Here is a 14,717-nt window from a genome sequence, read left to right as displayed (position 1 = left end):
TGTGGGCCAGCACCTGGAAGAAACAGTAAGGGCTGCTGTTTACAGAAATATTTGCTGAAGAGAGAGAGGGAAAGTCCAAACCATTTTCTTAGAGTGAGGAAGGAGGGAAGGAACACTAGATAATTCTGTCACAGGAGAAGCTCTGCTGGAGAGAGGAGAGGCTTGTCAGGAAAGATGGGGGCTTGTCAACACCTAGGCAGGTGTTAAGATTCCAGGCAGCCCTGATGTGCCTTAGAATCGGCCAAGTTCTTCGCAGCTGGAAGAGTTCCGAATCAGGCTTCACAGGAGAGGCGGGGAAATCACCGAGGCCTCTCTCTTGGGCTACTCTTCACCCCTTTCACCTCCCAGACCAAGCAGGTCTCCCGGAGGGCGGGGAGCCTCGGTTACTAAGCGTGAGCGCGTCCATAGTAACCGCCGCCCGACGGGTTTCCCTCCTGGCCTGACAGCTCCCGCCTCTCCTATAACTGGCCAATCAGCTTCGGCGAACCGGCCGGGGCGGCCGCTGAGTGGCCCTCAGGCGCTGCTATCGTCACAGATAGGAAAGGCGGGGCCAGGGCCGGACTGGTCTGGGCCCCAGTCGAGGGCTGCAGGTAGTAGGCTGCGACCCCTTCCTCCCACCGCCCCTTCCCGCCCCTCGCCGGGCATCCGCCGACAGGTGAGTGGTCTCGAGTCAGCCTGCCTCTAGGACGACCCCAAAGGATCCCCCTTCGCCAACCAGGACTCCAACTTCTGGCCTCAGGATCGCGGGAGGTCGCGGACACCCTGCAGTTCCTACCCGCGATCTTCACTTTTCTTTCCAAATAAAAACAGTACAAATCCACAGGCACCTCCCACCCAGACGTCTATTTCCTCGTAATTTACCTTTCTGATGCTTTTCAAGGGTTGAGAAGTTATTTCTAAATGTGGAAACAGGGAAGGGGCATCCGAACCCCCGGCACTATGCTAATTCGTTTAATTTCTTAATTCTAATTATTACCCGTTAGCAGCGCTGTGCCTTTCCACTGCGGTGCTGGCCGCCCCGCACGCTGTTCCTCGTCCCCTCTGCTTCAATAGCCGAGCCTTCAGATCTGCAGCCACGGGGAGGAGAGTTCAATCACCTGGTCTTGTAGACAGAGCTCTTGAAATTCAGATCAAAGCTGTTCTCTCACCGCCCAAAGCCGTTTCTGTTTAGCTCTGGCTGCAAAGCTTTCGCTTGTGTTTGGGCAGTTTAGACCAAACTCCTTTATGTTTTCTCCTGGATGTATATGGTATTGTAGAGAAATAAACATCCTGGGAATGGGTAAAATTATTTGTTTGATTATTGTGAAAAAAATATAGTTTTACTAATAGGCGAAAATGTTTTGAGGTAACTGACAAAATATTCTACTTTTTTCTTCTTTAAAATAAAATACTTCACACAATAAGTAGAGTGAACCCAGGGGTGGATCCATGTACCCGGTCCAAACTTAAACCAACAAAAAATCGATTACAGGCACAATTGAGGTCTCTTACGTAACCCTTGGAAATCCCATTCCCCTCTCTCCTTCCCTATCCTTATTAACCAACAGAATCTAGCATTTACTTATATTCTGCATATTTTTATACTTTTACTACTCATATGTTTATCCCAAACCAATGTATACTTTTTTTTGAGACAGAGTCTCGCTCTTGTCGCCCAGGCTGGAGTGCAATGGCATGATCTCAGCTCACTGGAACCTCCGCCTCCTGGATTCAAGCGATTCTCCTGCCTCAGCCTCCTGAGTAGCTGGGATTACAGGCGCCTGCCACCACAACTGGCCATTTTTTTTTTTTTTTGTATTTTTAGTGGAGACGGGGTTTCACCAAGTTGGCCAGGCTGGTCTCGAACTCCTGACCTCGTGATCCTCCCAAAGTGCTGGGATTACAGGCATGAGCCACCGCGCCCGGCCTATTGTTACTTTTTAAGTTGATGGAATGGTTATGCTGTACGTATTCCAGGTCATTCATTTGAACTGTTGTGTGGTGATTCTTGTATGAATCTACCACATATTATGTATGAATTTACCACATATTATGTATGCATCCTCCTGTTGATGGACTTTTAGTTTGCTCCCTTTAAAAATATTAGAAAGGAATTCTTGTACATTCTAATTGTAAACATTTGAATTTCTCTAGGTACCAAGAAACTGAATTGCTGAGTCACAGGTAATTTACCATTTCAACTTTACTGGATACCACCATGTAGCTCTCCAATGTGTAATAATTTATATACCATTAATGAATAGAGTTCCTTAACCAAACTTTTTTTTTTGAAGAGATGAAGTTTTCCTGTATTCTTATGTAATATATGCATAAAGAGAAATTAAACATTGATGTCTGATATGATTTCTTCTACTTCTGGTATTTGTTAGTGTATTGGCAGCACTGTTTTATTTCCGCTCCAATTTGGAACTGTAATTAAGTGGCTACAAAGGAACTAAAGGGGTTTGTACGTGAGCCCTTCAAGCTTATGCTTGCCCCTGATCTAAGGCAGGGTGTGGGGCAAGTCATGTAAACTTGTGTCTTCTGCAGAAAATGGTCTGTAGATTTTTGTACTTTAAAATATTTATGATCTTCAAGTCTTGCTTAAATATGCTAATAAAATGTTTACCCAATATGAAGCCAACTTTTGGATTGCAAATGGAGCTTTCTGGTTCTTAAAATCTCTGTGTGATTGATTCTATATTTAGTATGTTAAAATTTGTAGAAGACTATTATAGCATTTTTTTCAGTATGTAAATAACTGTTGACCGTAAATTAAGTGCACCTAGTCAAACATTGTATTTGACTTTGTAGCCCATGTCTCATTTCTTAAAATTCTGTTTGGGCACATGTCTTAGTTTTCTGCTGCTATAACAGAATACGAGAGACTGGGTGATTTATTAAGGCAAAGATTTATTGGGCTCATAGTTCTGGAGGCTAGGAAGTCCAAGATCCAGGGGCTACATCTGATGAGGGTCTTCTTGCTGCAACATAATATGGCAGAAGGACAAGTGAATGAGACAGAGACAACGGGGGTGAATTTATTATTTTATCAGGAGCCCACTTCTGTGATAACAAATCCACTCCCACAATAATGGCATTATTCCATTCATGAGGTCAGACCCCTTATGACATAATCACCTCTTAAAAGTCTCACCTCTTAATAATGCACAATGGTAATTAAATTTCAACTTGAGTTTTAGAGGGGAACATTCAAACCAAAACATCATGATTAAATGTATAATAAGCAATTGCCTAATTTAGGGGATTTTTCCAGAGCTATTTTCAGTTATTTTTCCAAAGAATTTGCTCAGTTTCTTTGTGAATATGAGATATTTATAGCATCAGTTAATGATCTTAGTATGTGCTGCACATGCTCTCTTAAGAATTGACTGCCTGGGTGCGGTGGTTCACGCCTGTAATCCCAGCACTTTGGGAAGCGGAGGCGGGCAGATCACGACGTCAGGAGATCGAGACCATCTGGCTAACACAGTGAAACCCCGTCTCTACTAAATAATACAAAAAAAAAAAAAAAAATTAGCCAGGCGTGGTGGCGGGCGCTTGTAGTCCCAGCTACTCGGGAGGCTGAGGCAGGAGAATGGCGTGAAACCGGCAGGCGGAGCTTGCAGTGAGCGGAGATTGTGCCACTGCACTCCAGCCTGGGGGACAGAGCAAGACTCCGTCTCAAAAAAAAAAAAAAAAAAAAAAATTGACTAAGTTAGAATTTGGAGAGTAAGTTAATCATTGTAAAAGATGTACACCACCAAAGTAAGCCATAGGCTCCCATTGGAGCTTGAAGTTTTCTTTGAGGAAAGTTTTTAAACTGTAGATTCAATTTTTAAAAAATACTACAGGGCTACTTAGGTTTTCTAACTCTTCTTTAATCAGTTTTGGTTATTTGTATCTTTCAACAATTTTGTCCATTTCATCTATGTTGTCAAATTTCTTGCCATAAAGTTGTTAGTAATATTGCTTTATTCACTTTATATAATGTTTGCAGGATCTGTGGGAATATTACCTCTCCCATTCCTGATATTAGTAATTTGTCTTCTCTTTTCAATTTTGATAAGCCTATCAAGTGGTTTATCAATTTTATTGACAGAGTTTCATTGTTTTTCTTTTCTATTTGTTTATTTTCTATTTCATTGATTTTTTTTTCTCTTTACTATTTTCTTCCTTCTACTTTGGGTTTACTTTTTTTTTTTTTTCCTTGCCTTTTAAGATGAAAGCACAGATCACTGATTTTACCTCATTCTTATTTACTAATGTAAGCACTTAAAGCTATAAACTTACCTCTAATAACTATTTTAGCTGCATCTCACAAATTTTGTTATGCTGTTTTCATTTTCATTCAGTTAAGAATATTTTCTAATTTCCCATGTGATTATTGATTCATGAGGTATGGAGTAAGATGTTGTTTCATTTGCTACTATTTGGGGATTTTCCAAATATCTTTCTATTATTGTTTTCTAACTTAATTCTGATATGGTCAGTTAACATACTTTGTATAATTTTGATATCTTAAGTTTATTGAGACTTGTTTATGACTCACGATATGGTCTACACTGGTGAATGTTTTCCGTGTAGTTGGGGATAGTGCATATCTGCTATTTTGGGTAGGGTGTTCTAAAGATGCAAATTAGGTCCAGTTACTTGTAACGTTGTTCAAATATTCTATGTATTAACCAATTTTTTGTTTACTTGCTCTATGATTTACTAACAGACAAATGTTGAAATATTGAAATATAATGTGGATTTGTGTATTTCTCATTTTAGTTCTGTCAATTTTTGCTTTAGGTGTTGAAAGTTAGGTAAATGGTTACATAAACATTTAATATTGTTATATCTCCTTGACTGATTCCGCTATCCTTATTTTTCTCTTTATCTCTGATATTTCTTGTTTAGAAGTCTACTTGATTTGATATTAATATAGCCTCTTCCGTATTCTTTTGATTAGTGTTTAAACAGTCTATCTTTTTTCATACTTTCATTTATTTCTTATTGCTTTTTTCTTTTCTCTTGTGATGGAGTCTTGCTCTGTAGCCCAGGCTGGAGTGCAGTGGCATGATCTCGGCTCACTACAACCTCCACCTCCCAGGTTCAAGCAATTCTCTGCCTCAGCCTCCCGAGTAGCTGGGATTATGGGCACCTGCCACCATGCCTGGCTAATTTTTGTATTTTTAGTAGAGTTGGGGTTTCACCATCTTGGCCAGGCTGGTCTTGAACTTCTGACCTCGTGATCTACCAGCCTAGTCTCCCAAAGTGCTGGGATTACAGGCATGAGCCACCGTGCCCAGCCCATACTTTTATTTTTAACTTATTTGTGTTTTATATTTAAAATGAGATTTTTCCTAGACAGCTTATAGTTCAATATTGCTATTTAAAAAAGATTTCTAACAATCTGTGCCTTTTAATTGGATTGTTTAATTATCAGTATAGTTGGGTTCGTATCATTTTTCTCTTTTTTCTTTGTCTTATTTTTGGTTCTCTTTTCTCTTGGAATAATTATGAGTCTTTTTTGTCTTCTATTTTTTTTCTTCATTATTGGTCGAAACTCTTGTTTTTTAGTCTTAGATATTGCTCCAGGTCAGTGGTTCAAAAACATTTTTATCTCAGGACCCCTTTACATTCTTAAAAATATTGAGGACCTCAAAGAGCTTTTACTTATGTGGATTATACCTGTTGTATTTATTATACTAGAAATTAAAAACTGTAAATTATTTTAAAATAACCATAATAATCCATTATATATTAACATAATGTTTGTATTAAAATATTTTCTGAAACAAAAAATAATTTAGTAAGAAGTATTTAGCATTGTTTTATATTTTTGGCATAGTAATTTTTCGCTTAGTAGCTGGGCTCTCATCCTCATTCAGCCTGTTGTGATAGTATGTATCATGTCACCTCTGAAAAACTCCATTGTAAATTTGTGAGAAAGGCAAATAGCATCTGAGTATTTACTATGAAAACAATTTTGACCATTTCACCTCCAAAGAGGTCTTAGGCATGCCCATAGGTCCTTAGTTTACATTTTGAGAACTGGCTACTCTAAAGTTTGCAATACATATTTTTAACTTATCACAGTATATGTTTAAATGACATTATTTCTTTTCAGTTATAAGACCCTTATAATCTAATATGGCCATCTAAGCCCTCCTATCATTTGTGCTATGGCTACCATATAATTTACTTCTATTTTATTAATGCCACAATTTTTTATTTTTAGTTTAAATAATGATCTTTTAAAGAAATTTGAAAGAAAGATTCTTTTTTTCTTATTAGCACACATGCTTACCATTTCTGACATTTTTATTTCTTTGTGTAGATCCAAGTTTCCATCTGGTATAATTTCCTTTTGCCTGAAGAATTTCCTTTAACAATTCTCTTATTGCAGGTCTGCTGCTGATGAATTCTTTTGGATTTTGTTTTTATGAAAAGATTTTATTTTACCTTCATTTTTTGAAGGATATTTTCACTAGATATAGAATTTGAGGCTTACACTTTCTTCCAGCCCTTTTAAAATGTTGTTTGTCTTCTGGTTTGGGTAGTTTCTGATAATAATTCAGCACTAATTCTTATCTTCATTCTTTTTTTCCAAATATGTCCTTCCTTTCTGATTTTCAAATTTTCTCTTTATCACTGTTTTTCAGCATTTTGATTATAAGCCTTGGAGTGGTGGTGGCAGCAGGGGGTTGTGTGTGTGCATGTGTGTGTGTAGGTGTATTTATCTTCTTGGAGTTTGTGGAGCTTCTTGACCTAGGTATTTATAGTTTTCAGCAAATTTGGGAAATATTCAGCCATTATTTCCTCAAATATTTTTGTCCCTCTACTTTTTTTATGGCACTGCAAAACCTTAATATTAGAACCTTTGCTGTTGCACCATAGGTTACCAAAGTGCTTTTAATTTTCTTTTTTAGTTAAAAAAAAACCTCTGAGCTCACTAATTTCTAATGTGTTGTTAATCTCATGTAGTGAAGTTGTACAAGTATACATTGTATGTTTTATTCCTGAAGTTTATTTGGTTCTTCTCCAGTCTTCCATTTCTGTCTTCTCAATGTCCTTGTATCAAATACTTGTATGTAGTTTACTAGTTCCATCATCTCTGCCATTTCTAGGCCTCCTTCCATTGACTGATTTTTCTTTAGGGGTTACATTTTTGAGCTCCTTATTATGTCTGGTCATTTTTGACTGGATGCTGGACATTGTGATGTTACATATTTGAGTGTCTTGATGTTGTCACGTAGTTAAGTTACTTGTGGATTAGCTTGATATCTTTGAGACCTGTTTTCAAGCTTTGCTAGAGTGAGTCTTCATTATCTTCACTCCAGGAATAGTTCAGCCCTACCTCTAATGTGTGGCCTGTCTAGTGTCTCCCTTGAATGCTCCAGGTGATTGTCAATGACCCTCCAATCTAGTTAGTCTGTGTTCATAATGTATCTCCACCCTCTGTGAGTTCTAGAAATTGTTCAGCTAACAGCTCTGCTATCAGTCTTTGCCAAGGTTTGTGGAGTGTTCCTTGATGCATGTGCAGCCTATTCTCAGCAAAGACTCACAAAGATCTCTTTGTAGATTTCTGGATCTCTATTTCTGCATAGCCCACTTTATTCCAGAAACCTGCTTTACAATTTCTAGCTTTCTCAGCCTCCCTGAATTCTGATCACTTTCTCAACTCACAAAAGCTGCCAGGCTGTGTTCAGTTTTCATGTTTTTTCTCATTGTTTGAAAATTGCCTTTAGGCACAATGCCTTGACAATCAGAGGGCTCACCTTATTTGTTTCCCTTCTCTCAAGGATCAGAGTCCTGTGATGCCTGTTGTCTGAGGTCTGAATGCAGTTGTTTCATATATTTTGTCTAGATTTTTAGATATAAGAGGCTAAGTCTGGTTTTTATTATGCTGTCATGGTTGGAGGTAGAAATCAGTTTTCAGTTTTTAAGTATTTCTTGGTTCATGAAAGTCTTGGTTTTCTTGACTATTAATGGCCCAAAATGCATGACAGTGGAATATTTTGGTGAAACCATCCCCACGTGATGTCTTTTATTCAGTCTTCCTGAATGACTTACAAGTTGGCTGGTGAAGCTAGAACTTCAGGTGGGGCTGTAAAATATTGTCTCTCTGTATGAAACTGACTGCCGTACATGAGGAGTTCTACTTCTGTGATCTGTAAACCACTATGCTTTATGCTTTAGATTCCAGATTCTAAGACAAATCTCACCTCTAATTAAAAAACACATCACCAGGTGCTTTTGTAAACTATATTTGTTTTTCTCAGTCCACATATCTCATCTGGTGTATAAACCTCTGCATCTTCAGATATTGCCCCCAGAGCAGATGACTCACGTTTCAAACATGGGTTGAGACGTCTCAAGATGCCAATATAACAAATGCTGGGAAAACTCATGTGGCATTCTACACGTGAAATTCCATGGTTGAAGGATGAAGTGAGCTATTGGTTTCTGGATCTCTTATTGTCAAGAATAAAGCAGGCTGGGCATGATGGCTCATGCCTGTAATCCCAGCACTTTGGGAAGTTGAGGCAGGGGAATCACTTGTGGCCAGGAGTTTGAGACCAGCCTGGGCAACATACTGAAACCTGCTCATCTCTACTAAAATAAATTAATAAAATTAGCCAGGCATGGTGGTGTGTGTTTGTAGCTCCAGCTACTTGGGAAGATTGCTTGAGCCTAGGAGTTCAAGGCTACAGTGAGCGGTGATCATGCCACTGCATTCCAGCCTGGGTGACAGAGCAAGTTTCTGTCTCTAAAAATAAAATAAACCAGCCGGGCGTGGTGGCTCACACTTGTAATCCCAGCACTTTGGGAGGCCGAGGTGGGTGCATCACAAGGTCAGAAGATCGAGACCATCCTGGCTAACATGGTAAAACCCCGACTCTACTGAAAATACAAAAAATTAGCCGGGCATGGTGGTGGGCGCCTGTAGTCCCAGCTACTTGGGAGGCTGAGGCAGGAGAATGGTGTGAACCTGGGAGGCGGAGCTTGCAGTGAGCCGAAACCATGCCACTGCACTGGAGCCTGGGCGACAGAGTGAGACTCTGTCTAAAAAATTTAAAATAAAATAAAATAAAATAAAATAAAATAAAATAAAATAAAATAAACCAAAGCCAAGTAGGAGTGGTCCATCACCACTTGAAGTTTCTTGCTAGAAGTAAACCAGATTATGTATTGATCTGACATAAGGAAGGGGTTGGAACTAAAGACAACTTTAAGGACCCTAAGGCCTCAGTACTTTAAATTTCCTTTTTCAAAAAGTAATGTTTAAGTTTCAAATTGAAGCAAAGAACTGCAAATGGTAACTAAGGCTTTTGTTTTCACCATCAGTCTGTAAGTTTGGCCAGTATAACATGTTTGGGGGCTGTAGGAAGGAAGAATTTAGCAGAAAGAGAACTAGGGTTCTATAAGCACAGGGCCATGGGCAGCTATTTTATCATGTGATCTGTGTGGATTTTGACTTGAACGCAATTCTACAGATAGATTATTTTGTACTTGGGTTCCAAAGTCCTCAAGACATACCTATTTAAGTAGTCACTAAAGAATTTTTATTTTTCTGAGCAGTGCATAGAATTGGATCTGATTGTATTTTCACTTTTTAGTAAAAAAGTCCATAGACATTAACCCCAAAACAGAATGACATTTAAATGCTAAAAGATACGTAATGATCTGTGGCATCCTTGGCTTTCTGGAATAATAATGACCAAAAATTTCAGACAATGGAACTGGTAAAAAGAATGAAGTAGATCTGTATGTTCTAACAGGGGGAGTGGCCCAGAAAATATACTTAAGTTTTTAAAAAAAAAGCATGATCTACAATGATCTATACAATGATTCGGTTAATTCAGTTTTTGTATTAAAAAGCTTTATATATAGGTATAGATGGTATATAGGTAGAGGTATATAAAATATAAATAATACATATGTTGATATATGAATAGGAAAAACCTGGAAAGATACAACTATTAATGAACTATTCAGTGGCTACTTCTGAGGAGTTCACCTTTGCGGGGAGGAAGGATATTTTTCTTTTACTTTATCTACTTCTCTGAGGTAGCAATTTAAAAAGTTAAGATCTATTGCACACTTTCTATGTGTCTGACACTGTGCTAAGCCTTCTAAATACTTAGCATTGTCTTAGCCCTCATAACCCCATGGCTTCCCTAGGATTTCTATTATACATTGGAGGTGCTTACAGGTTGCAGGTTGCCAGGAAAGGAGATCCAGGTACTTGCCTCGAGCTGCATTTGCATATCAACCACACCATTGTTATCCAGATGGAGTGTTTATTTAGGATGACTTGTGGGGACAGGGGTGGGGAGTTGCCAAGCAATCCCCTGCTGCTACCACTGCTCACAACAGTCCAAAGAAGGAAGTGCTATTATTATTCCCTATTATTTCTAAGTGAAGCAACCGAGGCACAGACAGGTTAAGTAATTTGCCCAGTGTCACATAGCTAGTAAATAGGTGGGCTCACCTTGTTTCTCTTTTCTCAGGGCTCAGAGTCCTGTGCTGTCCATTGTCCAATGTCTAAAATCGGTAGTTTCTTGTCTAGATTTTTTAGATATAAGAGGCTAAGTCTAGTTTTTATTAGTCTGTCATGGTTTGAGACAGAAATCTATTTATTTATTTATTTTTTAGACAGAGTCTCTCTGTAGCCCAGGCTGGAGTGCAGTGGTGCGATCTAAGCTCACTGCAATCTATCTGCCCCCGACTGCCGCCACCGGGTTCAAGCGATTATCCTGCCTCAGCCTCCTGAGTAGAAGGGATTACAGGCGCCTGCCACAATGGCTGGCTAATTTTTGTATTTTTAACAGAGATGACATTTCATCTTGTTGGCTAGGCTGGTCTCTAACTCCTGACTTCAAGTGAGAAATCTGTTTTGAATCCCTATCCGTTAAGATGCATAGTTTAGGCTCCTAATCTGAATTTGTTACAACAAGACAATATTACTCTCATAATTTTCACAAAAATTCAAAAGTTAAAATGGCCAATAAAAATGTGATCTTAATACATTCTAGAGACATAGAGATTAAAAAAAAACTTTGTTGGAATATATTATCAATGGTGAATGTGGATAACAAATGAGAAAAGCATCTAATGTGTTCGGGGCCTCTGCAACTGATACTAAGTCAGATGTGGCCTTTTATCTGTATGTTTCACCAGAGATTATTTTATGTGACTGTCTTATTTTACTTTTTATTTTTTAACAGGAGAGATTTACAAATAGTGTTTTGGCATCATGGAACGCGTAGGTTGTACTTTAACGGCAACTTACGCCCACCCTAGACCAGCACCAACCAACTTTCTACCAGCCATCAGTACCATGGCCTCAAGCTACAGGGACCGCTTTCCCCACTCCAATTTGACCCATAGCCTGAGCCTTCCTTGGAGACCCAGCACATACTACAAAGTCGCCTCCAGTACCCCAAGCGTGGCCCCGTACTGCACCAGATCACAGAGGGTGTCCGAGAATACCATGCTTCCCTTTGTTTCCAACAGAACCACTTTCTTCACAAGATACACACCGGATGACTGGTACAGGTCCAATTTAACCAACTATCAAGAGTCCAAAACTTCCCGACATAATTCGGAGAAACTAAGAGTGGATACATCTCGCCTGATTCAAGACAAATATCAACAAACAAGAAAAACCCAGGCAGACACAACCCAAAATCTGGGAGAACGTGTCAATGACATAGGGTTTTGGAAATCTGAAATCATTCATGAGTTGGATGAAATGATTGGAGAGACAAATGCACTTACTGATGTGAAGAAAAGACTGGAGCGGGCTTTGATGGAGACTGAAGCCCCTCTTCAGGTAAGACCTTATGATAGAATGCACTGAATTTTTATTATTATAACCCACTGGTTGAGTTACTGTGGTTATTTATATATTGACTTATGTTTTACTTCATCTGTTGAAGCCAACCCCCTATCAATAAATCTGTGACTGGTTTCAGCAATGGCAAAACCACTGCTTATTTTTTTTTTTAAATGCATTATACACTTTAAGAACAACCACTTTAAGAGATAATTCTGAATGCAAAGCAAAGAAGGCCAATTAAAGAGACACCATTAGGACACACAATGTTTTAAGGTGAACATGCCATCTGTATTCCGCCATTCTCACATTGCTATAAAGAAATACCTGAGACTCAGTAATTTATAAAGAAAAGAGGTTTAATTGGCGCCTGGTTCTACAGGCTGTACAGGAAGCATAGTGGCTTCTGCTTCTGGGGAGCCCTCAGGAAGCTTCCAATCATGGCAGAAGGCAAAGGAGGAGCAGGTATCTTAAATGAAGGGTCCAGGGGCAAGAGAGAAGGGGGGAAGGTGCCACAAACTTTTAAACAACCAGATCTCCAGAGAACTCATTCACTATCCTGAGAACAGCACTGAGGGGATGGTGCTAAACCATTCATGAAGGATCTACCCCCACGATCCAATCACCTCCCACCAGGCCCCACCCGCAACATTGGGGGTTACAATTTGACTTGAGATTTGTGCAGGGACACAGATCCAAACCACGTGACCATCTTATCTTTTAAATAGGCTGCTTCATCACTGCTGTCACTAAGTTAAAATAAACAATATTTGAGACCAAAAACTTTATTTTTTTAATCTGCATCATGAAACGCCTCCTGTGTATATGTTATGATTCCCTTTCAGGACGTAGTGACATCATCAGATGAGACCATCTTAGGACATGGAATTTGCTTGATTAAATAGAAAAATGGGGCTGAGATTAGGCCAGTTGCCATAGTAATGTAGGGAGCATTTCAGTTGGTTACTGGCCTCTGACCAGGCTTCTGAATGGGCTCAGGTCACCTCTAATCCTCAGGCTAAGCGATGGGCACTCCAAACCCATTCCACCCTCCTCCATTGAAAGAAGACATTCCATGTTTGAAGATGTGCAAATTATACAAATTATTTTAGAAGTATACATTTTGATGAGCACAGCTAGCACCATTTTTCCTCATGTTTGCATGACTTATTCCCATGTAATGAGCACTTGCCATAGGTCTCTACCACGGCATCTGTAGTAGAAGAGTTTAGAGAATCAAGGAGCTGGAAGTCTGGTGGGTGGAGGAGTTTCTTGGGGCACCCTGTGCACTGTCACTTCCTACTGCAACCCTTCCCTGCTGTACGGAAACACACACAGAGGCACACAATCCCCAGGAATCCTGAGAACGGCTGATAGTTCACTAATGATCCTTTTGAATTAATTCTTCATACATTTTTGTTTAGAATCAGAAGGGCTTCTACGCTTTTCCTGAGCGTCAGATTACTCTGAAGTATTGGTTTATTCTACAGTTCTTCCTACCCTTGACTGCCTTTAAGAATTGAAAATATCCTTAAAATGATAGCTACTTTCTTAATTTCCAGTGGAGATTCAGTTTCTTCTCTTAGTAACCCTTTCAGTGATGACTACTTTCAGAAAGATGGTTCTAATTTGAATTTTTTCTGCAGTTTTTGTCCAGATATTCTTGTGTGTTTGAAAATTTATTGTCAACACAGTATTAGAGGGTCCTTTTTAAAATTAGTCACATGAACAGATAAGCCTCCAAAGAGAAAATACAGGCGATCAACAAATATAAGAAAAAATGTTAAAGCTTAATGATAAAATACAAATTAAATCAATGAAATAACTACCTTTGGTCTATCAAATTTGCAATAATGAAAATGCATAACATTTAGAGCTGGCATAAGAGCAGAAAATGGGCACTTTCATATATTACTGGTGGGGCTATGGATTGGTAGAAATTTCCTGGAAAGCAGTTTGGTAATACCTATTAAAATAATCAGAGTTCCCCTCTACCCATTAATTCTTCTTCTGGTAAGTGATACTATTAAACAATTAGAGATTCACTCAAAGATTTTGTTCAACGATAGTATATCTGGATTATAGTATATATACCATTATATTTTATGCTTTAAAAAATTTAACATTATTTGGGAGTCCTATGTTATGGAATAGTCTTTGAGAAAAGCATTTTAACTGCTACATAATGTTCTTTCATACATAATTTATTGTTAGAAATTTAAGCTGTTTTCCATTAGAGCCACTAACATACTTTATCTCAAAGAATATTTCATGATTTGGGTCTACTATTTAATGTCAATACTAAAAAGTATAATATAAAGTTGTAAGAACATTATAACCTCTATCTTGTTAAGATGAACAAACAAAGTAGTAATAGGAATATGGCTAAATCACGTTTTCTACTTTTCTATACTTTTTTCTCTTTAGTGAGTAAAGGCATATTATTTTGATAATTGGGGAAACAATAAATGACACTTTAAAATAATCACTGGGACTTTTGGCAACACAAATATTTTGATGTTTTTAAAGATAATCATTCATTTCTTCCTATTCTCAGTAGAAAATATTTAGAAATAATATCTTGAAGACTTGTGTCTCATGTTATTGAACTAACTCACCTGAAGAAAGTAATGCCAACTAATGCCCTCAAATGCTAATTTGTGGGGATCAAGTAAATGCCATCTGCTTCATTTTGTCAACTTTCCAAGTTAAGAATATTTTCAAACTATTTTAAGAGCTACCTCTTTACCTTTTAACTAGCAGCAGAGATTCATTTAGTTGTTACAGTCTGTTTCAGGCTAGATTTTCACAAAAGGGCTGGAAAAGTTGGTATTGGGAGTATCTATTGACTTATTTTTGAAACAAATTATTAGAGCTGCTAGTCATGGATTGTCAGTTTTTATTA

General features: G+C 38.5%; 1 protein-coding gene across 5 annotated transcripts in view; it reads left to right on the top strand.

Annotated features, from left to right (window-relative positions):
* The first annotated feature begins 528 nt into the window (after positions 1-528).
* TEKT3 (tektin 3) overlaps positions 529-14,717 on the top strand; it is a 38,495-nt gene continuing 24,306 nt past the window's right edge. Inside the window, exons 1-4 of one of the 5 annotated variants that reach the window (XR_008515294.2) lie at positions 537-655; positions 1,638-1,943; positions 2,134-2,163; positions 11,202-11,809. Coding sequence is in view for 3 of the 5 variants with exons in the window: in XM_024235107.3 (XP_024090875.3) it covers positions 11,231-11,809 (579 nt within the window). In the remaining 2 variants the exon portion in view is untranslated. Of the gene's footprint in view, positions 656-1,637; positions 1,944-2,133; positions 2,164-11,201; positions 11,810-14,717 lie in introns of all 5 variants that reach the window. The other 4 variants (XM_054536221.2, XM_054536222.2, XR_008515293.2 and 1 more) reach the window with 4 other exon arrangements.

Source organism: Pongo abelii, chromosome 19, assembly GCF_028885655.2.
Source record: "Pongo abelii isolate AG06213 chromosome 19, NHGRI_mPonAbe1-v2.0_pri, whole genome shotgun sequence".
NCBI lineage: Eukaryota > Metazoa > Chordata > Mammalia > Primates > Hominidae > Pongo > Pongo abelii.
Note: the sequence above shows the minus strand (reverse complement) of the source record. Positions and strands in the feature narration are given on the sequence as shown.